We start from the raw sequence: 23,000 nt of genomic DNA, 5'->3' as shown, positions 1-23,000 counted from the left end.
CAATTAATTTGATTTTGAAGGAACAGGGGAAGCTTTAATCTAGTTGATTTCAAAAACAATACAGGGAAATGATTTAAAAGTAATTTCAGGCTTCCCACTGAGACCCCCTGCTAATTTTTGTGGTTTTACAATCACATTTTGTTCTATGTTAATAAAAATATTTGTCTTCCCTGTTGTAGTGTGAAAGTGTCTCATAAACAAGAGGAGAAATTGACTAATGCCCCCAATCCAGTAATGCATTGCAAGACTGGCGCACAGGGGTCTACTTACATGAAGCAAGATTGCAGGACTGCACAGGGGAAATAGTGAAACTGACTATATGCAGAAATCCTGGATCCACTGAAGTCAGTGACAAGACTCCCTGTGCAGTTGGATGCCCAGTGTAAACAAACTGGGGGGGGGGACATCTGTGGACGTTCAGGACAGGCAGTAAGCCACCTCTTTTCTGCAAAGGTGATAAAGAAGCAAATCCCTTGGCGATGAAGTTTAAGGGAAGTGGGGAATATGGTTCATTTTTGTGCTGCCTCATTATCTGACATTATTGTCTGCTATGGAACTGCTGCTGCTTTTTGGATTTATTGAGTTTTTAAGTATTTGCCAGAAATGCCTAGAGTATTCAGAGAGAAATCATAATAAATATACACGAGGGGTGAGATTCTTCCAAAGCGCATTGGCTTAGCTTTGCTCCCAGTTAAGTCAAAAGGAGAAGGAGCAACATTTGAGTGTATTGTGCCTGCCAGGTATATTTTAAAATACAAAGGGTCCTTCATTAGCATTAACTAAGGGCTGGTCCCCACTTAGTCCGGACTTCGGACTAAGGTACGCAAATTCAGCTATGTTAATAACGTAGCTGAATTCGAAGTACCTTAGTCCGGACTTACCGCGGTCCAGACGCGGCAGGAAGTCTCCCCCAGTCGATGCCGCGTACTCCTCTCGGCGAGCTGGAGTACCGGCGCCGACTGTGAGCACTTCCGGGATCAATGGCGTGCCACCGGACCAGCCGGTAAGTGAAGACTAGGCCTAAGAAAAATTTCAGTCTTCAGTCTTTAGCTTTTACCTATATCTCTCTCCGGGAGCAACGGCTTCACTGTATTTATTTTTCTGAGGGCTTTTAAAAATCCACATTCCCCCCCCCCCCCCCCCCCCCCCGTTTCCAAATCTTTGTGTTCTTTGCTATCCATAGAGAAAGTGGTCTTCCAAGAGACCTTTCTGAACTTACCTCTCCACTTCTCACATGTCATAGCAATATTACTTTCGCCATGTTTGAACAGCCTACACTCCAAGGCTTGCTGACGTCAGCAGGCCTGCAGCTTAGCCCAACCCTGGCATTCTATTTTCTAATAAACCTTTCAATGTGTTTGACAGGATACATGTCTTGTCCAGCCATGAAAGCTTTTTTGTTTATCATGAGGATTTTTAATAAACAGGAAGTGAAAATATGGACCTGACATTTTATTGCTTCTTTGTGGTTGACATGTACATACTTAGGTTTTCTTCCATTTGTACTCATGCTAATCTGCTTAACACGGATTGTTTTAATGCTTTGAGTCTTTATGCCAACTATCACTACCTGAATAATTTATGGGAAAATCAAGTGGGGGAAAACTTAATACCATAATAAGAGAGAGAGAGAAAGCTTGAGTTCTGTCATTCCCTGGCAGGTTATGGGGCATGGTTTTATCCAGGCCACAAATACAAAAACAACAAACAATATGTGAGAGAGGTCATAAATACTTCAGCTTTCCTCTATTACAACCAAAAATCCAGTTGGCTGGACTGGGACTCTGTAGGCAGCTCCCTCCTTTTATATGAGTATTATTTGTTTGTATTGTGGTGGCACTGAGAGGCCCCTGTCGGGGGTTGGGACGATTTTGTACTAGGTGCTGTACACATACAATGAAAAGACAATCCCTGCTCCAAAGAGCTCACAACGCTCCACCTTCAGCTGTTGCTCTATGAACATGGACAAACATGGACACAGACCCTTGCCCCTCCATCTCTCTTCCTCTCTCTCCTTCAGCCTAAGTAAGAGTTCATTAGTGGGGGCAGGGTACAGTGCTTTCTCTTCCCTCTCCATTCTTTTTCTTCGATCACCCTGCCCCTTTATCTGATCTGGCTACTGATTTATATCATGCCTTGTTTCACAATATCTCGGGAACTCCCTCCTCAACTCTCCCCCGTGTCTGTCTCCTTAGCCAACCAGTGATGGGATTGTGATTTCAGAAGTAAATGGCCCTTCCTGACCAGCTCATTGTGCAGTGCTGGGATTGTGGTGGCATTGCAGGGTGACCAGATAGCAAGTGTGAAAAATTGGGACAGGGGGTCGGGGGTAATAGGACCCTATATAAGAAAAAGCCCAAAATATCGGGACTGTCCCTATAAAATCAGGACATCTGGTCACCCTACGGCACTGAGGGGCAGTCAGACAGAGACACAAGCAGGACTCCTGGAGCCAGAGATGCTAGGGAGAGAAATCCACCTATCTTTGTGGGAAGAGAATCTTTCCCCCCTCTATTATAAAAATGCAAAACTATATTCACACCCCTTTGGCGATTCCCCTGCCGGTAGGGAAAAGAGACAAGCATCTACAGCTTATTCCCTCACCTGGAAAACAAAACCATGCTGTGTTGAGAAGTCTTATACTTTCCAGCATCCACCTCACATCGTTCTAGTCCTGCAGATGCTTCACCAACCCTAAACTGCTCTAGTTTAGAAGCCAAGCCTCAGTCTCGCCACTGAAAAGCCTCTTTGTTTGTATTCTCTTTCCAAATCAGCATAAATCCTCAGATTGAACCCCCAATGCTTTTTTTTAATACTAGATGCCTTGGCAGCAGAAAGATCCGCCAACAGGTTTGCGGTCCCGTAATAGCTTTCAAAACCTCAGTGCTGGGGCACGTACATTGCTAAGGAACTCGTTTCAAGTTAAAAGAGAGAAAAAAGAAAGTATTACAAAATTACTTCCAACAACTCTTTAATCATTAATTGCTACCAGAAGAGCTAAATTCCTTCCCTCACCTCTCCCCCAGTTTAAATGATAGCTTTAATCAACCTTAAATGATATAGGGTAAGACACACCAGAAAACTTGAAATGCAGTTTGTCCTCCGAAGCTGGAATATTTTAAAGGGAAAAGAAGAAAAAAGTGTACCTTCCTCATCTGAAAGCACAATCACGGGCACCACATTTCACGAGAGGAAGCGCGGACTCAGGGGACTGGGACTAGGGAGGTTTTAGGTTCAATTCCCAGATCGGTCACAGACTTCCTGTACCACCTGAGGGAAATCACTAAAACTCACTATGCCCCATCTGAAAAAATGAGGATAATAAGCCAGCTTTTCTCAGTTGTGTCTTTGGGGCAGGGACTGGTCTCTTGCTATGTGTTTGTATAGCAAGTAGCATGAGGGGGGCCCTGTCTCGGTCGGGGCCTCCAGCACTACTAGAATACAAATCAATAATAACACTGCAGCTTAATATACTTGTGAGGCTTTGAGTTAATATGATGCTGAGCTCAATGTTTCAGACCCAAATGTTTAAATCTGATCTACCTAAAAAAAACACCCCAATATATCTTCGTTTCTGTCCTGTGCTGACTTCTGAACCCAGCCTCTTTCTACTAGTACCAGTGATGCAGTTTAGAATCCCACTTACTGTTACATCACACAAATGCCTTTAAGTGTCTAACCTGAACATCACAGCATGAATGAAGGTTGTGACTCGCTACATAGCACCTAGATTTTGCAACATCCCTACAACAGAACCCTTGGGAGGGTTCTTTCTCTTGACTTCAGTAGGCTTTGGATAAAGCCCACCTGAGCAGACCAAAGTGAGATAAGGAACTGAGAGCCTGATTTCTCCTGCCTCGCCCCTTGTGAAAGCATTTATCTCTGAGCAGAATGAGAGCAGAAATGCTACCGTTCTGGTCTGCTGGCATTTTATGCCCTGACTGCACCCAATTGCACAGGTTAAATGACTCTAAAAGGCAGGGCAGAACCAGAGTACCCTATGTGACGTTGTGCAGTCTATATGGTTTTATAAAAATATGATAAGTGAATATAATGTAACTGGAATATGCTTCAGGCAAAAGGTCTCTTGTTAGGTATCATTACAAAGTTTATAATCTACTGAGTGTAATCATGCTATTTGTATAAATGTACCACTCTTGTATCTAAAACTAGAAATATGAAATATAACTCTGAGGGCCTATTGTAATTATGTAAAGTGTGGGCCATTAAGGATGGTTTGGAATCTTGATGACTCCCATTGTCTGCAGATGGCTGTATTTACCTGTGAGTCTTCCTGTATATGTGTCTGCAGTGACATGTGATCATGGCACCTGAACTGGAATCCATCTTTAACCTGGTGTTTTCCAGTGAGGGGGGGTGGAAACCCAGAGGGACAAAGGATTCCCGCCTTATGCAAAAGATTTATAAAGGGGTGGAAGAGAACAAGGGGGGGGAAGGAGCCAACATGAAGAATCCCCTAGCTATCACCTGAGCTGCAACAAGAGCTGTACCAGGGGAAAGAATTGTGCCCAGGCCTGGAAGGTGTCCAGTCTGAGAAAAAACTTACTAAAGCATCTCTGAGGGTGAGATTATCTGTATTCAGTTTGATTAGGCAGAGATTTGTGCATTTTATTTTATTTTGCTTGGTGACTTACTTTGTTCTGTCTGTTACTACTTGGGACTACTTAAATCCTACTGTCTGTATTTAATAAAATCACTTTTTATTTAGTAATTTACTCAGAGTATGTATTAATACCTGAGAGAGCAAACAGCTGTGCATATCTCTCTATCAGTGTTATAGAGGGCGAACAATTTATGAGTTTGCCCTGCATAAGCTTTATGCAGGGTAAAACGGATTTATCTGGGTTTAGACCCCATTGGGAGTTGGGCATCTGAGTGCTAAAGACAAGCACACTTCTGTAAGCTGTTTTCAGGTAAACTTGCAGCTTTGGGACAAGTGATTCAGACCCTGGGTCTGTGTCTGGAGCCAGACGGGAGTGTCTGGCTCAGCAAGACAGGGTGCTGGAGTCCTGAGCTGGCAGGGAAAACAGAAGCAGGGGTAGTCTTTGCACATCGCGTGGCAGCTCCCAAGGGGGTTTCTGTGATCCAACCCGTCACACCCTATTCAGTGGGATTCTTACCATTGACTGCAATGGGAACAGGACTGGGTTCCAAACCCTTACTTAGAAAATCCCTGGCCTTTATGGATTTAGCTCATGTCTTTAATCGAAATTCATAGGTTAGTCTAAACATAATTTTTTGATGGCAATCAGAGGCCACAGTGCACAGTATGGAATAATGGGGTCTGAAATGCTTTTCAATGACAGTAACAGAGTCAATATTCAAAAATATTCAAAACAGGTTAATTTTTGCTTTTCATTTATTGTACTCTACTGTAAATTCAACCCACTAAACTATTTTACAATATACACTGCAGGGGAAAAATTCCCCTGATTATATGTCGTTTACCCTTCAGCCCAGCAGAGTTTCAAAGGCATGTTATAACTCCCTTAAAACAATGGGCTATAATGGGAACACTTTCAAACCACTTGACTGAGAACTGGCCCTTATCAGGGACTGGCGCAGTTCCACTGATATGAGTGGTTTGACTCTGATTTCATTCATAGACTTACACCCTCAAGTCTGACCCCCTGTATAACACACAGGCAACAGAATTTCATCCAGATACCCCTATATTGAGCTAATAGCTTGTATTTGACTAAAGCATATTGTCCAGTAAGGTATCCTGTCTTGATCTGAAGATTTCACATAACTGTCAAATGAGAGTAACTGAAACCAAAGAACTTATAAGCCTGTCTGAAATCAGACTCAGTTTGCTCTCAAGTGCATTTGACTCCTATCAACCTCACATTTTTTTGCCCTGCCAATGATAGAGAATCAGCAGTTTTGCAAGTGACTTCAACGGAAGCATTATCAGGGTCTCTAAAGGCATAATTATACCCATGCAGGGGACGCCACTGGGGCCTCTGGTGGACAATATCATATCCTATTTGTAGCCATCTACTCATTAAAAAAAACTTTGTGTCCAGAACACATTCTGTAACAGCGCTTAGAGCCCAGTCTTTAGAAAGCTTCTTTGTAACCTTGAATGTGCAGATTTTATCAAAATGGGCCTTCTCCAAAACCCCATCTGACTTTTCATGGGTTTGTATTTGTCAAAGATTCATGCCAACTCAGTCAGAAAAATAAATGCCACAAAACTTGTCATTTAAGAAAAAAACGTAGAGGCCAATGCTTTAGAAACTTGCCCACATGCTAATCACTCTACTATTCAGCTTCAGATTGAATAGGACTCCAACAATGGCACAGAAATACACTGAACCTATTCCACATTTCATGCCCCTTCACTCAAAATGTTGCTGTTACCTTGGTTTTTAACTGCTTTGTGGAAACTGCACCAGAATGACAGCTGCGTGCTAAAGCTGCACTCCTTCTGTGGGGATATGAAAGCGACAAAGATTTCTTGACCAAGAAAAACCCACTTTATTATCCGACTTAACATATTTGAATGGAATATAGGGACTGATCCGGCAAACACTCATATAAGTAAGGATTAGGCCCTAAAATAAAACCATAGCCTTTTGTGACTAGTCAAATCGGGAAGATTTTTGCTAGCCTGACAATTCCAAGTAGGATAAAACTTTGGTAAATCGTTTATCTTTAGGATTAACCATTTGTACTATGTGTCATTGTTTAACAGATGTCTCATGTATATTTTTATCAAGGTACACCACAACTCTTCTGTTCCGGGTTTGGACAAGCCAGTTCCAAATGCAAAAGGTAGCCAGATGGCACGACACCCATTTCCCCGTATTTGAGAAGTACACATGAAACTGTGGTCACTTGTAAACATTAATAGGTTCAGTTAATCAAACATTAATTTTCATAGTCTTAGCAGTCTATCTTACTGATAGATGCTCAGAACTCCTGTTAATATTAACAGGCGTTATATGCATTCCTCCTTTGAGATGAAGTTTAAGGCAATGAACTGGGACTCGGGAAATCTGGCTTTAATTCCCTCTGCTGCCACAAGACTTCCTGTGTGACTTTGGGCAAAGTATTAGGCACTCAGTCGGATTTTCAAAAGCACTAAGCACCTAGTTCCCATGTGAGTTAGGTGCCTAGGCACTTTTGAAAACCCTACTAGGTGCCTCTCTGTATCTTTAGGTATCTAAATACCTTTAAAAAATGTGGCCCCAAATCTCTCTGTGCCTCAGTTTCCCACCTGAAAACAGGATAAAAATCCTTCCTTTTTCCCCCATCCTTGGTCTGTCTTATCTATTTAGACTGTAAACTCCTTGGGAAAGGGGCTGTCTCTTACTATGCCTCTGGACAGCACCTCGTCCAATTGGGCTCTGATTTTAATTGCAGACTCTATGTGCTTCTGTGATACAAGAATAATAATAAATAATGCATCACGAGGAGGAAAAAAAGCCCTGATGGTTTAAGTCATCACAGGATCAACTTCTTGTTTAACACAAAGTGCACGACCCTCAACTGGTGTCAACTGTCCCATTCCTATTGACTTCCACGGAGCAACACTGATTTACAGTAGCTGAGAATCTGCTCCAAATTATTAGACTAGCTGCAGAACATCATTTAGAAAACAAATGCACAGGGAGATCCACTAAAAGGAACTCAACAGGGGATCAGTAAAGACGATGTCGTAATGAGATATTTTTAACTAGTGTTTCTCTTATGAAAATATCAGTTTAAAAACAAGGAGCAGGGCAATATCTTTTTGCAAGGGCTTTATGAAAAGCCATGGCGTTTGAATCTCTGCTGCTAAGAAGTGTTTGAGGTTCTTGGACAGTTGCTATGGACACTGCACTTGTACAATGACTATAGTGAAGACTTTCCTGTAAACATCAGTGGGAAAGATAACTGGAGCCATCTTCTGTATTGCTTCCGTACAGCATGACCTAACCCCTGCAAGAGGGTTTAAGGAAAGTGGCATAACATCCAAAATGTCAAGTTGTAATTACTTTGCAAATATCAGAAAGACTGGAGAAGAAGAAAATGCTTCCACCACATTCCCTGTCTTTTTTTTTTTTCCTCTCTTTATAATTAAATGTTTGGGCAAATACATTGCAAGTCAAGCAATTATGTCTAAACTCTGAAAACAGTGGAGATGGAATTCATATGCATTCTATGATCCCAGCTTCAGCGCAAGCATGATCAGACCCTAGGGCAATGCTGTAAAAACTTTCCAAAACAGCTGTAACTTTGACTGGTTTACAATAAAACCATTTTGTGGTTAGTTACATATAGGTATGATACCATTCTGTCACTTCCTTTTTGTGGTGGCAAGCATCAATAACTACCACCCTTCGAAGGAGCAAGCTGTCAGAAAACCTGTCATTTACTGCATGAAAGAGAGGAACGCCCACAGCTGCTAACCAGCGAATCTCAGTCTTCCTGTTTGATCTAGTGAAAGGAAGAACAGGCCTTCTTTTCGGCTGGTGTTACTAATAAAACAAAAGTGACTCCTGATCCTGCAGTCTTTACTGCCCTGTCCCTGCAAACACTTATATATGCATTTAACCGTAAGCACAGTTCCATTACATTTCAGTGGACCTACTCATGTTTACCCATAGGCATTAATTGGTGTTTGCCGGATCATGGCCTGAGTAAAGGCAAGTCTTCACTGCAGAGTTAACTTGGATGATCAGCACTCAGGTTAGCCTAGCACTGGTGTGACTAGCCACAGTGCAAAGTCCAACTCGAGTTATTGTGCCCTCAGGACTGGATGCACTCCCTTTTGTGTGTGTTGCTAGGGCTTCTACGGACAGATCCCATGGTTCTCTGTGCTACAGTAAACTGAGCCACTCTATGATTCTTTCCCAGTGAATTGTGGGAAGGCATGAGAGGACTATCAGCACTCAAAGGAGTTAGCCTGCATCTTCACTGCAAACAGGTGGTTTAGATTTACCAGCCTGCGTGACAGCCTCACTTGGGCTTTACAGCCTCAGACAGCCCCGCCATCTCAGGCTGAACACGCCACTAAACCCAGGTGAGAAGATTTTGTGCATGGGCAGGAGGGGGGTTAGGGACAACACCTGAGTAACAGCCCATGTTACTCTGCAGTCAAGATGCACTTTGCATGGCTGAAATCAATGAGAGCTTAGCCAGAGTGAAGACTGTAGAATTGGATCCTCAGTTATTTGAGCTGTTAATTTTATCTGAGACTAAACACATGCGTTTGTTCTTTCACCACTGGGGAAGTTTCCTTCCTAATTTATGAACCACTTTCTCTCTCACACACGTTATTTAGATCAATTTTAACACAGTGATACAAATACAAAAGGCATACATATTATAACCCTCTTGAGAACCAAACTCGTCACAGGACCTGGAGTTCAATACATTAAATATGCCAAAACAATGTTGTTTAATAGTTAATATTGACTTGGGGAGTCAAATAATTGCCCTCTCTCCCGCTAGTTTGGTCAGAACGAACATCCAAAATATCCAACAAAATAAAGAATAAGACATTGCTGTCAGTGAAATAAAGGACAAAATTTAACAGAGTTGGAGGTTGTGGAAATCTCTGATACACCTCATTTCTTTGGGATGAACGCAATTTCCATACTTTTAAAATATACTCCTTTGGGAACGATCTTACTCTTACTGCAAGTCTGACCCTTCCATCAAAAGCTATTTAAAGATGCTTCAATTCTTCTTTTCAGCATCTGTCTGCCTATTCATCGTGAAGGAAACGTCACAGGAGTTCAGAAGCTCCTTCTATTGATTAAACCGCACAGCTGTAATTAGGGCATCACATACAATGAAATGTGAAAAATGACACTTAAGCACTCTAGCATGCTGGAAGGTACAAGAGAGACAGCAGATAAAAAGAGAATGGAATTAAAGAAATATAAAGCATGTTTAAAAGTGATAGAAATGAGTCTTCCTGATAGGTTAGAGCTCTTATCGGAAAAAGCTATCATCATTATTATTTATTATTATTTGTATTACCTGTGTCCAAGCTGTGAAGATGCCCCACAAATGGGATTCCCACTGACTTCAATGGCCATTCCATTCCTGGGGCACTTATAGGATCAGGCCCAAAATCTGCGAGCAGGCAGGTTTCAGGTGCAGAAGGAAGAGAGGAAAGATATGGCTTACTGCAGCTTCCGAATGGGTGAGACAAAGTATTCAATGAGCCCCTCACTGACTCTCTTAATTTACCATCTGTTTTCTGAGTCTTTAGCCTTCACCTGTGTCATGTTTTCAAGCATCACCCCACAACCACAAGGGCTAGAAATCTACTTTGTTTAGAAAACAAAAGCCGAGATTCTCCCACAGTAACATAAATGCAGGAAGTGGAGCTTCAAGAAAAGTCATCAGACATACAATAAAATCATGACATTTGGCAACGTTGCACTAATACCCCTCTGTGTGAAGGGAGAAAACTTTATTTGGGGATGGCAGATTCCCTGTTCCCCGCCTTTCCCCTACTCTTATCATTAGACCATGCAGCTATTTATTTATGTACACAAGATTTACTTAACCCTAATGACAGTTGCACAGCATGCTCACTTTGCACTGAAAACACAGTCCTCAGCTATGGATGTACAGTACACGCTCGATTATCCAAATGCCTGGGGGACATCCAAAACTTTCAGAAAACCGGATGTTCGGATAAATGGAAGTGCTATTAACTAATGTAGGGCTACCTGGGGGACACACTGTGGATCTGGATAAGTAGGATTACAGGGAATTCAGGTAACTGGAATTATATTGTACTTACATAAAGATAATCTACCCAAAGGGTGGGAAGGCTGTTGGTTTTCACTCCACTGGCATCAACAGGTGTATCTTGTGAGTAAGTATGGAGGATTGAGCTTGCTATGTGCAACACCATAGTGCCCAATTTTTAAAGGAATCTTAACTCAACTTTCCTTTTTGCAGCCACAAATAATCAGACACAATTCATTTCAGGCACAGATGAGGGCATGTAGATGTCTAACTACCTAGCTTGCAGGCACCAAATGGGACACCAAGATTATGAACAGCATGCCTGCAGTGTTTTGGATAACATCTTACTGCAACGACCTGACAGCAAGCTTCTGCCATACTTCTCAGCAACCTTCACACTGAAACCTGCCTCGGTCATTTTCATTATAAACAATTCAAACAAATGAAATGATCAGCTATACAGTGAGGCTGGCATACACTAAGACAATGGCATATATCCAGGCAACCCAAATCAAATCCGAATTGCCTAAAGAGTCACGTGTGATCAAATGAGATTTTAAAAGTCCCAAATTAATCAGTTTACTCTTGATGCTTTACATTAACGTCTGTGCCCTCTGTAAACACAGGCGATTACAAGAGCTCTTCTGGCATAAATGTAATATGTATATTATGTGCTGCCACAACAGGTAAATAGGAATCTGAGCATATTTCGTATTACAATTAAGTGGTTACATTTCCTTTGACCCAGAGTGATCAGTGAAGCTCCATTGATAGGAGTAGAGCTCAACAGTTGTAAGCCAGCTGGCCCAGGAGGTAAATGACTCAGTTAATTGATAACTAACTTCTACAACATAACTGCCAGTAATAGCCTGCTCACTGTACATACTTCTAAAGCCCGCGAGAATTTATAAAAGAAACCATTTCAAAGATTTCCCCACACATTAACCTATCACTGATTAATTTATTTTCAGTAGTCCATCGCCACATGGATGCTAATTTCTGACCCAACTAGAAACCCACCAAATACAAAAGGAACCACTGTTCCAAAAACAAGGTTGAAAGTAACTAGCCAAATGAATGTAGTCCAATGTCAAGATATCACTTCAGGAAGTCTTTTTCTTACAACAGTTCCAACATCCGCAAGATGCCCCTGCCAGTTCCTAGGTAATGCTTATGTGCAAGGGTCTTGGGCCTCATGGTATCTCCACAAAGCCAGATCTGTTCAGCTTGTGTTTAACTTTTCTCCTAATGAAGAGTGGGCAGAGAAAGCCCCATGAAAATGTATCAAGGTGAGTCACTATAACGGATCCAACAGATATTAAAATGTTCAGTGTCAGAAAAAGTTCACAACTATGCCTGATGCTGCAGTTCTAACAGTGAGGTAAACACTCACCCTCCAAGTGACTTATATTGTGTGGTATGGACTAATTCTTCTAATGAGCAACCTCGTAGCTATCTTAGAGGGGAAGATAATGCCAGTAAGCTGTGAAGTCTTTGTTGCTTAGTGTTTTCGGATAGATTTATCTCTTGAATAAAGTAACAAAACGGTTTGGTCACCACTGTTTTTTTTAGGAGTGAATCGAGAGATGCCCTCTAAAGCTAAAAGAGACACTGCACACTCAGAATCTTCTTTCCAAACATCATCATTAATGCTGCTTAGTCCAACATGTCTTAGTTTTGCAACACCCCTCATCTTTAACTAGCCCCTGTCCTTAAAATTAAATCAGATCTAAATACTGCTCCCATTGATTTGTACAGGACCTTGATCAGGTCCCAGGTGGATTTTGGTTCCTGAGAAGCAGGAAGGTGACACAATTTTGTACACACATTTTTCCCCATAGAGAAAGTTACTAGATTACTAGTTCCCAAATTGCTAGACTACATCCTCTGCTCACTTATGCATTTGAAATTTTTGCTAATATAATATTTAGGTTTATTTTTTAAAGTGCGGTTAGGATCAAGCCAGGACTAAATCTCTATGTATATATAAAAGAGAGACATGGAGTCCTTTGAGGAAAGTGAAGAGATTTTTAAATGCTCAGTGGGCTGCCACTCAGTTGCTTCCAGATTTCCCAGGTTCAGCAATTGTCTGCTGTAATGATTGCCCTGGACTGATGACAGTAAAGGAGAAAACTGAAGCTACGTTCAGACAGAGGAATGAGAAGTGTAGTGAGTTGAGTATAAAAGAAAACAGTGGCTTACAGCTGTCCAGTGTAAAAACCAATCTACATAAGCCTCAAAACTCAAGAGAGTCTATCATTTGACTTCCAGGATTCCAACAACCACGTAGGCTAAATGAAATCTGTCTGTCATGTGGCACCACTAGGACTTCTGGAAAGTCACTGCACCTGTGTGAGCTATAGAAAAGTTCCTGAAGATCCAAATCTGCCCTATCATCCTAGCTGGCAGAGTTCTCCCTGCTTTCATAGAAATGATGCTTGACTGAGAGCCGGTTGACAAAGTTCAGGTGGCTAGAGCTTTCCTGACGTAGGTCCCCTGCCAAGCAAAAACGGCTGTTTTGTGCAGAGCACCCTGCATTCATCAATGGTCTAAGTATCTTCCAACGCAGCCCAACTATAGGATATAGGGGAAGGGGCCTTTGCTGTGCAGAAAGCAAAGTGGAAAGGCAGGTCTGTCTGGCCCATTACTCAACCACCTGCACGCAACCAATGCACCAGGCAACTGTTGGTCCAGTTTGTCCACAAGTCTATAGATGGAGTAACAGGCTATCTACAAGCTGACCTGGCGAAGGGCATTCCCTCATGAAGGATCAATTCAGTCGGTATAATAGCTGGACATGGATCCTCCTGCACTAGTTTGCCTCAATCTATGCGTCCCGCTCTCCAGGAAAACACTGCCGCTCAGTCGTACTGACATGCTACTGTCAGTGGTACTGCTGCAGTGAGGCCTCCACTCTGAGAGTCATCATGGATATTAACATGAGGTGGAGAATATACTGTGTTTGCTCTCTAGGGACGGCTGTGTGCGTGTTGGTTGCTTTTGCACCCTATCCTGAGTGCACATCCTCTAGTCTACAGCCCTCCAGGGTACTATGTTATACTGTAATCCTTCCTGCCATAACTAATGGCAGTTTGCCTACACAGAATTTCTGGCTGGCTTCTGTGTCTGGGCTTCAGGTAGCAGACACTCTTTCCTTTTGCTATGCATTACTGCTGCCAAACGCTGCTCTGTGCATGGGGGAGAAATGTCAAAGACTGTCGGCAAAGATAAAGGAAGATATGATTGGGCAGAGCTTAATATACAGGTGGAGCTAGACACTCCTATCAAGAGCAGGGGCCTCTCCCTCCCCTGCTATAAACCTTTCCAGTGAGCTGCATGCTTGTCCTACACTTCGCTCTTTGAATGTGAAGCAGTACTTGCTCCTATTTAACTGTGTAGCTAGATCACTGTAGAGATTTAATTCCTTCCTGGCAGAACTCTAACCAGACCTGTGGGCATATCGTTTTCTGGTGAAACACAACAACCAACCAAGAGGATGGATGACTAGGGACTCTTGACTGGCTCGCTTGCTGTCCTAACTATTTCAAGGAGTATCCTCTTATTCTCTAAACAGAGTGATGAGGAAGGAGACAGAGAGGGGTTTTGTTTTTTTCAGATGACCTAATTTAAAGTCCAGCTAAGTAAGGTGCTTATTTCTGTTAATGAATAAAACTCTGACATAAAATCTGTGGACATTGCTCAATGCCAAAAATAAAGGTTAAAATCATCCACGTTACTCATAGACTTTAAGATCAGAAGGGACCATCATGATCAGCTAGTCTGGCTTCCTGCACATGGCAGGCCACAGAACCTCACTCACCTACTCCTGTAATAGACCCCTAACCTCTGTCTGAGTTACTGAATGCCAATGGAGGTGTTGTCTGTATAAGTTTTAATCGACTCAAATATATTTCACTCAGAGTCCCATGCTTAGAAAGTTTTAGAATTCTGATAACAAGGAAGGAAAGGTAAATGTGTAAACAAGCAAGGCACGTGACCTGGTCTGTTTCAAAAGATCTTCATCCAGGTGTCCATTCAACCTGTAATTAATTGACAGCCAGTAAAATGAACCCTTTCCTGCCAGCTTTTCAATTAGTTTATTCCCAGGGATCCCTCTGTCATAAAGACGTGACTCCTTCTTTTAAGTGTTTACCGTTCTCCCCACATCAAGATAAACATTTTATTTAGTGATGAGTGGAAAGGTGGGTTAGGTTCCCATAACTATTCACACTTAGATTAAAGTTAAAGGAAGCACCTGATACAGGCTACTGTACTTATTTCCATCTGGCTGTCTCAGATGTTTCACATCTAGGCAAAACAAAAACAAAAAAATATAGGTAATCTCCTTCTCATTGGTAATTTGCTCTCAGAAGGAGGTTGATTGTGTATTTAAACAAGGGAGTCTATACAGAACTAACTCCTGGAAAGTTAATAGTGGAGAAAGCATGTTTTTAATGGAAATTTCAAGAATATTTTATATTCTCTCCCCTCCCCCAATATTTATTCACACTGGTAGAAGTAAATATGGCATCACAGAATATTGCAAATGAAGGAAAGTTTTACTAATTTTATGATTTACCTCCAAATCAGAAGAGCCTAAGGACTTGTCTCCTTGTCACTCTGTATGTTATGGGCCAGGTTCTCAGCTGGTATAAATCAGCACAGGTCCATTGAGTCAACAGTTTGCACCAGCTGAGAATCTGGCTTAGTGTCTTTACTACTGCCTCCCACCACCATAAAATAGATCACTTTTTTCATTATAGTTCTGAACAGGAGTCACTACTCTTCATTTTACTAAACAACTGGATATTCCTCTTCTTACATTTGTCCCATCTTTGCCAATAGATTACATTTCCTTTCACTGAAATACCTTCTTTGCATCACAAACCAAATGAACACGAGACACACTGAAGTAAACCAGGCCTTTTTCTAAAGAGCTCAAAGGTATAAAATGAAGATTAGATGGGAATCAAGAGCTCATGAACACTGCAAAATTTTACTGAATTCTCGTCCCTGGATGAGATTATATTAAGAAGCTAATGACTCTTCTTCTGCCAGCTGGTCAGCAGAAAAGTTCCTTCCCTTGAAATTAATAACTTCTGATCTTTGTTAGTGTATTCGCACATGGTAGTTGGGTCACAGAATAATCCCCCAACAATACTGAAATCATTATTAATTTGAGTATATTTGTAAAGACCTTCCACACACGTGCATCATGGTTACAGGTTATATAATTGTCTTACTACGTTTTACCAGCTCTCTGCATCTGCACATGATTAAGCGAGACTCAGACTCCTTCCTTCAGCTGTTCAAATTATGCTCTCACTTCCAAATGTTACTTAGATATACTAGAATATTCACCATTCCCTTTCTGCTCCCACCTGAAATAATCGGCATCAAAAAGACATAAAGGGGTAGTTACACTGCATACATTATCCACTAACATCAGTTGTAAATTGGTGCTTTGGTAACATATGTCAGATAATTCCTGTAGGGTTTAGGACTCCAGCCTGCAAAACTTTACTCATTCAAGTAGTACTTGCTCATGCAAGGAGTGCTGTTCGAGTCAACAGAACTCATGTGAGTAAAGGGTTGGAGGATTTGACCTGTAGGAATCATTTCACCAAGAATTTAACCTTCTGTTTAGAAGAATGAGGTAAGTCAAGCTAGTTTATATCTTTCTACTTATATCAGTTTTATATAGAGCATATCAAATATTTTATTTTTTCCAGATACAAGAAGATTAAGCTTTCTGCACTAGTCTGTATTCCTGTGGGAATATAAAGAGAAAACCATGTCTCTCTTCTTAATATATTAGTGCCTAGTAATAGAGACCAGATGATCAATAAACTACGTAAAAATTAAATCAAACTGACAGTCTTCAGAAAAATGTGCTCTAAGCAGAAACAATTGTTTTAAAGACTGTGGTGTCTAGAATATTAAACTCACATGCTTCTGTTATTAATTTATTTGTTGGAAGCCAGTCGACTTTTCCTGCATGCGTCAATTAAATAGTCAACCTTATACATAACTATCTTCAAATGCTAGATGTTTCAGCATGCAAGGTATTTTGAAAGAAACTGTTGACAATGCTATACTTTTCTTTAAATGCAAAAGCAGAGTTTCTCTAGCAAAGCAAATCAACAGATTTCTAGATATGTTACTACAAGATGTCTTAAATCACTTTCTTCGGTGCACACACAATACTTCAAGGAAATAGTTATTTTTTATTCTATAAATACATATAATGAGATGTCTGTACTTTGAAGGGGAAGGGGACGACTGGACTAGAGCAAATGATGTATCCCAACAACCAAACGTAACCTACAATGCCCATCCTTTCCTTCTCAGCTGTTTCTAAATTTTATGAAATGTGCTTAGTCATTTGTTATGATGTGCTTAATTGTTTGTTACATAGCACCCATCTCCATCTGTAGCTGTCTTTGAAACCTACAAAAGGTGAGTAAGTGTAGTTATTCAGATGGGATAACTGAAGCACAGAAAGTTGAATTCCCCAAGGATACACAACAAGTCTGCACTGGAAACAGGATTGGAACCCAGGTCTGGGATTTCTAGCCGTACATTTGATCCACTAGACCACAGTGCCCCCTGGATACTGTTTAGAGCCATATCCTTTTTCTTTTGTTGCCAGCATAGTGTGTTGTGATACATCATTTTGAGGCAAAAAAAAAAAAAAAAAAAAAGCTGTAATAAACCCCAAGTGTTTTCTCCAGTCCCTATGCTATGTTTGGCACATGGATTTTATACATTTCTATGCACATTTTTTTCCCTTATGTGGGGAGAAGGGAATTGTTGCTTGGAAAAATCAACCTAAAAGCCTACCCCATTGGTTCTTTTTCCTGTCAATTACAGCTGTCAGAAAAGTTAGTGCTGCTACTTCCCAGCATTATAATTTGCATCTAAGAGAGTATGAAGAGAAGCAGGGGGCCTGATCCTACTCCACTGAAGCAAAACTCTCACTGGGAGCACTATAGGATCTGGTCTCTATTTGCTTAAGAAAAAAAAAATCACCTTTGCCAACCCCGCACAGCCACCAAAACACACGTGCCCATACTATTCGTGAGTTTGCCTTATGAGTCAGGGATGGGTTGCTGCAAAAAGTTAACACATTCTTATCTGTTTCCACACAGCCAGTAAGGGAAAATGAGCATTTGACATAGTCTTTCTGAGATTAAGAGGCTTGTTCTGAATCCTTTGAGTTTAAGTGTTAATCATCATATGACACATAATAGAGTAATGAGAGAGGGCTTTCACCTCCTGAAATAATGTCTCTGAGCCCAGCAGCTTGACACAGCATCTCAGTCAGCATTTACAAACTATACAGCGCCTGAGGGGAACGGGACGAGTTTGTTTTCACAAGAGTGACTTATTATGTCTTGTCCTTGCATTAATTTACACTGGGGAGGTACTATTATGATTGTGAAAGTGCTTTTAACACGTTATATATATGCCTCAGGTCATGGCACTGGGCAGTATCAACACAAATTACTCAGCACATGGTCAGATCCTCATCTGGTGTAAACTGGTGAACCTCCAATGCAGTCAGTGGACTGGTGCCAGCTTACATCAGCTAGGGGTCTTTTAATGCCACAACCTGGCCTGATTCAAGAGGAAGCAGGGCCTGGCTTCTTTATCAGTGTAATCTCTCTATGAAACGCCTCTCATCATATCAAAACAAGGCTTGGTAGCTAAACCTATTACAAGTAAAAACTGTGATTTCATCAGTTTCCTGACTTAATCTTGCCTCGCCCCCCAGATCTCTTTCAATGAGTTTTCTAAACTTGAGGCATGCCTGTTTCTTGATTAATGAGACCCATTGCTACTGTGGGAGATGAGTGTTTGTCAGCAGTGGGGCATATCAACTACTGTATCTCACTCTTTTCAACCTCTTACACTGACCTGTATCGTACCAAGTCCACCCATAAGACCACTATATTTCCCCTTTTTTTGCTTAGTTGCAGAGATATACCGGCACTGTAGTCTGAAAAAGCCTAAAACCTTGAAGACACCAACCTGGTAGGACAAATCACACATTACCTCCCAAACTGTAACCACTGCTTCCCCCTCCCCCCTGCGGTTCTTGTACTTTGCAGAAGGACACATACTACATGTTCCCAACCGACTAAATCTGGGATGGCACCTTTCAAACTATTGTTTAGACAGAAATAAAATGAAAACCATGCCTGTTCCCCAGGCCGCTCCTAAAGCTAGCAAGTTTGGGAGATGCTGTGTTTACATACTGAGGACAGACAGAAGCTCTGCTCACTGCTGGGACATCCATTTTATTTGGATTGACACCAGGACTACTTTGTGTTTTCAATACATCGCTGTGGCTTTCACACGGGGGGGAGGCTTTCGAAAGTCAACTCAAGCCACGTTCGTTGCCCCAGTGGCCTTTAGCAACATCTTCGCAACTTTGTCCCTACTTTTGTAACAAACCCCTCGGGAGGGGGATTTGGTTTGGACACAGCCAGTGCAAACTGCCACTCTAGCAAATCTTTGCAGTGCTTTTTTTTTTGGCATAATTTTTCAAGCAGGGCGGGCAGATTGGGAATATACAGCTGACTGCACGGGAGAAAAAGAGAGAGAGTGGGGGGACAAAAAGAGCTCTTGCAAAAGAGACCGCCAGCAGCAGCAAAACTGGAAAATGCAAGGGGTGGGGGGAGAAGTCAGCAAGTAAGATGGATTTGCAAAAGGCAAAAAAAACAACCCAAAAACAAAACCCCAAGCTCTTCCTTTTCAGTTTCAGCAGAGAGTGAGCCGCAAGAGGGGACGGGGGAGGGGAGCAGAGAAGTGCATGAACCACAAGAGAGAGAAGAAAGTTGCGGGTCGGCGACGCTCACCCATGAAAAGGCAGAGGAGATCCAGGCAGACGAGCAGCCCTTTCTTGCTGCTGCTCTTGGCCGGGTTGTTGTTCAGGGCAGGACTGCCCCCGTTCTTGCTCTCCGGAGCGATCGCTTTGTCGTACTTGTAGTTCTGCATGATCTGGGGGGGAAGCAAACCCGGTCCCCAAGCGGCAATCCAGGCGCTGGAGCGGCAGGGGCGCGCTGCCCGGGCTGGGCTCGCAGGAGGCGGTCGCTGGTGGACAGACTTTGTTTAGGCGGTGGTGTGGCTGCTGTATAAACTTCTTCCCGGCGGGGGAAAGCAGGGGAGGGCCAGAGGGAGGCGAGAGGTACGTTTGTGTTCGTCTCAAACCGTTCAATGTCCTTGTGGGGAGAGAAAAATAAAAGGGGGGAAAAATGCGATCGAGAAAAAGTTGGCCAAGTTTGGAAATCACCAAGTCCTGGGGGGGTGTAATAGTAGCGGCACCGGAGCCCCCTTTGGATGCTGGCTCAATGAATGGAAGTTGGGATCTTGCAAAGCAACTTCCCCAGCCGGTTTAACACAAAGCTCTGCTTTTGCTTGGGGGCTGCAGCTTCTGCTGCTGGCAGGGGCTGGTGCCTGTACTTTTATTTCCCCAGGTCCTTTCCACCCCTTTAACAACACACACACACACACATACACACACACACACACAAAGAAAAGAAACCCGAAGTCACTCTGGCTCTGATGGGATATCCAAGTACAGCCCCCTTCCTGAGGCTGACATATACATATGATAATTAACTCCACATTTTTTTTTTTTTTTTTTTTTTTGCAGAGGGAAGAAAAGCAAAAAAAAAAAAAAAAAGTCAGGAAAAGCTTCTCTCCAAGCAGAAGGGAGCCCCTAGTGTTCACAGTCCAAGTGTAAAAGGAAAAGAAAATGTTTTCAGGCTGGAGGATTTCCACACTGGGGGGTGGGGTACATGGTGGCAACTGCCTCTTTAAATCTCTCCACTGGGTTTTTCTTCTGATCGGCTCTACAGGTGACGTGTGCTAAGATCAACCCCCTCTGAGGGAGCGCTCTGTTGTGCCTTGTGACCCAGTATAAGGAGTATTTTGAAACCTCTTTGCGAGCACCCTGCTATGCCAGACCACAAACAGGGATACAGAAGCAGGTTTGGGTCGCAACTGCTCTTGGGGCCCTGGACACAACCACTGCACAGTATGTAGGGAATAGGTTGACCACAGACATCCCTCCTGGCTGCCTCATCCAGTGGCATAATCCCTCCACAAAGTTGGCTGCTTTGCCCCGCTGCAAAAGGAATGTTGTGTTAATGAAGCTAGAATAACTAAAGCATTTGGATTTTTGGCTTGAACAGTGCCAGAGTTACAAGGCTGCACGCACACTATTTATCCAGGATTATTACCTCTGTTGATCTCCCCTTTGATCTGATTAAAAATTGCCTAGGAAGTAATGGAAATTCTACCTTGGAATCCTGACTGGCGGGGTTGTAATTTTAACAACCCTGAGTTGAAGGCAGGGAGACCAAGGTCTGAAGATGCTTGAAATTGAATTAAAAGGACACTGTTAAGGACATATAAGCAGGAGTGCCGCCAGCCTTTTTGCCGCCCTAGGCAGTGGAAGGTCCCGCCCCCGAAATACTGCCCCCGACAGAGGCAGCAGAAGGTCCCGCCCCCGAAATACCGCCGACGACCGGGGCGGCCGAAGATCCGGCCGCCGCCGTCACCACCCCCCAAATGTTAGCGCCCTATCGCCTAATGAGTTGCACCGGCCCTGCATATAAGCAGTGTCGTTTCAGCCAGTCAGTCCCAGGATACTAGAGAGACAAGGAGGGTGAAGTGATATCTTTGATTGGACCAGTTTCTGTTGATGTGAGATAGAAGCTCTTGAGCTTATACAGAGCTCTTATGCTTCAGGATGGCACCTGCCCATAACCTTTTCCTTATGCTGGAGTGGTCCCTTCAGTCCTTGCACAAGCAAAGCACCCACTGGACCAAACCCTGTGTTGACTTACATCCTGTGCAATCCCCGTGCCTCCAGTGTGCACTGTGGGGGACTGGACTTGTTCTAGTTAATAAGAAGCAACTCTGAAAAGAGCAATCCTACAATAACAAGCTTATGTATATTCTGGGTAGGAGGGTAGTAAATTTCCAGTGAAGAAACATGTCTAGGTCAAGCATCCAAGTGTGGTATTTACAGTAACATAACAACAACAACGTTTGAAAATTCTAAGAAACACTCACATGAAGGTCAAGGGATTATTGTATGTGAATGACTTCAGGATAGCACCTCCAAAATTCCCTGTGAACCTATTTAGACAAAGCCCAAATGAGCCTGAAACTCCATGCATAGACATTTCCTGTGGCATTGCAGATAATGGTAAATCTGCATCCATACACCTCTGGCGAAATCCTGCTTGCCTTACTCATTCTCACAGAATTTGTTCTCTAGTGCCTGGTTTGAGTATCAAATTTACTCTCATTTTTTACATGAATTCATTATCAGCTGTGATTTGGCAGGTACCCCTCTTATGCCCCAGTACAGCCTACCTCAGTGGCTCTCAACCTTTCCAGACTACTGTACCCCTTTCAGGAGTCTGATTTGTCTTGCATACCCACAAGTTTCACCTTACTTAAAAACTACTTGTTTACAAAATCGGACATAAGAATACAAAAGTATCACAGCACACTATTACTGAAAAATTGCTGACTTTCTTCTTTTTACCATAGAATTATAAAATAAATCAAATGGAATATAAATATTGTACTTACATTTCAGTGTATAATATATAGAGCAGTATAAACAAGTCATTGTCTGTATGAAATTTTAGTTTGTACTGACTTCGCTAGTGCTTTTTATGTAGCCTGTTGTAATACTAGGCAAATATCTAGATGAGTTGATGTACCCCCGGAAGATCTCTGCGTACCCTCAGGGGTACACGTATCCCTGGTTGAGAACCACTAGCGCACGTGGACCTTAGATCTGCATGCAAGTTTCTTCACTTTATACTCCCACTGGAGTAGAACTCATGTCTATGATACAGTGCTTCCTACAATGCACTCATCTGAACTGGGGGGGGGGGGGCTGCGTGTGTGAGTGGGGGGTGTCATAATTTGCTGCTGGCCTATATCACAAGCTAATTAGTTGCTCTGGAGCAAGAGGAAGCATCCAGGGAATTGTGGGCTACAGTGTCTTCAGGGGCTACTTCAGGGTTCCTTGCTCAGGCCTGTTTTTAAAGGCCCCATCTAGTCCTAAGGAATTTGCAACTGATTCACAATAACAGTCAACAGTATCCAGACAGTTTCTTGCATCAGTGTTAGACACTTAGAAAAACAGCAAGAGACTACCACTGACTGTAGTCAAATGTGTCTTTTCCGTTTGGTAGCTCATGGCTTATGAGATGAGTTCATTGGTTTAAGAACACTTTGTTTCA

At 42.5% G+C, this 23,000-nt stretch overlaps 1 protein-coding gene across 1 annotated transcript in view; it reads right to left on the bottom strand.

Annotated features, from left to right (window-relative positions):
• Positions 1-20,067, bottom strand: part of PLPP3 (phospholipid phosphatase 3) — a 69,224-nt gene extending 49,157 nt beyond the window's left edge. Inside the window, exon 1 of the mRNA XM_054037220.1 lies at positions 19,587-20,067. Within this exon, the coding sequence (XP_053893195.1) occupies positions 19,587-19,725 (139 nt within the window). The 5' untranslated portion in view covers positions 19,726-20,067. The remainder of the gene's footprint in view (positions 1-19,586) is intronic.
• Between the last annotated feature and the right edge of the window lie 2,933 nt (positions 20,068-23,000).

This window comes from Malaclemys terrapin, chromosome 8 (assembly GCF_027887155.1).
Source record: "Malaclemys terrapin pileata isolate rMalTer1 chromosome 8, rMalTer1.hap1, whole genome shotgun sequence".
NCBI classification, from domain to species: domain Eukaryota; kingdom Metazoa; phylum Chordata; order Testudines; family Emydidae; genus Malaclemys; species Malaclemys terrapin.
This window is presented reverse-complemented; position numbering and strand designations above follow the sequence as displayed.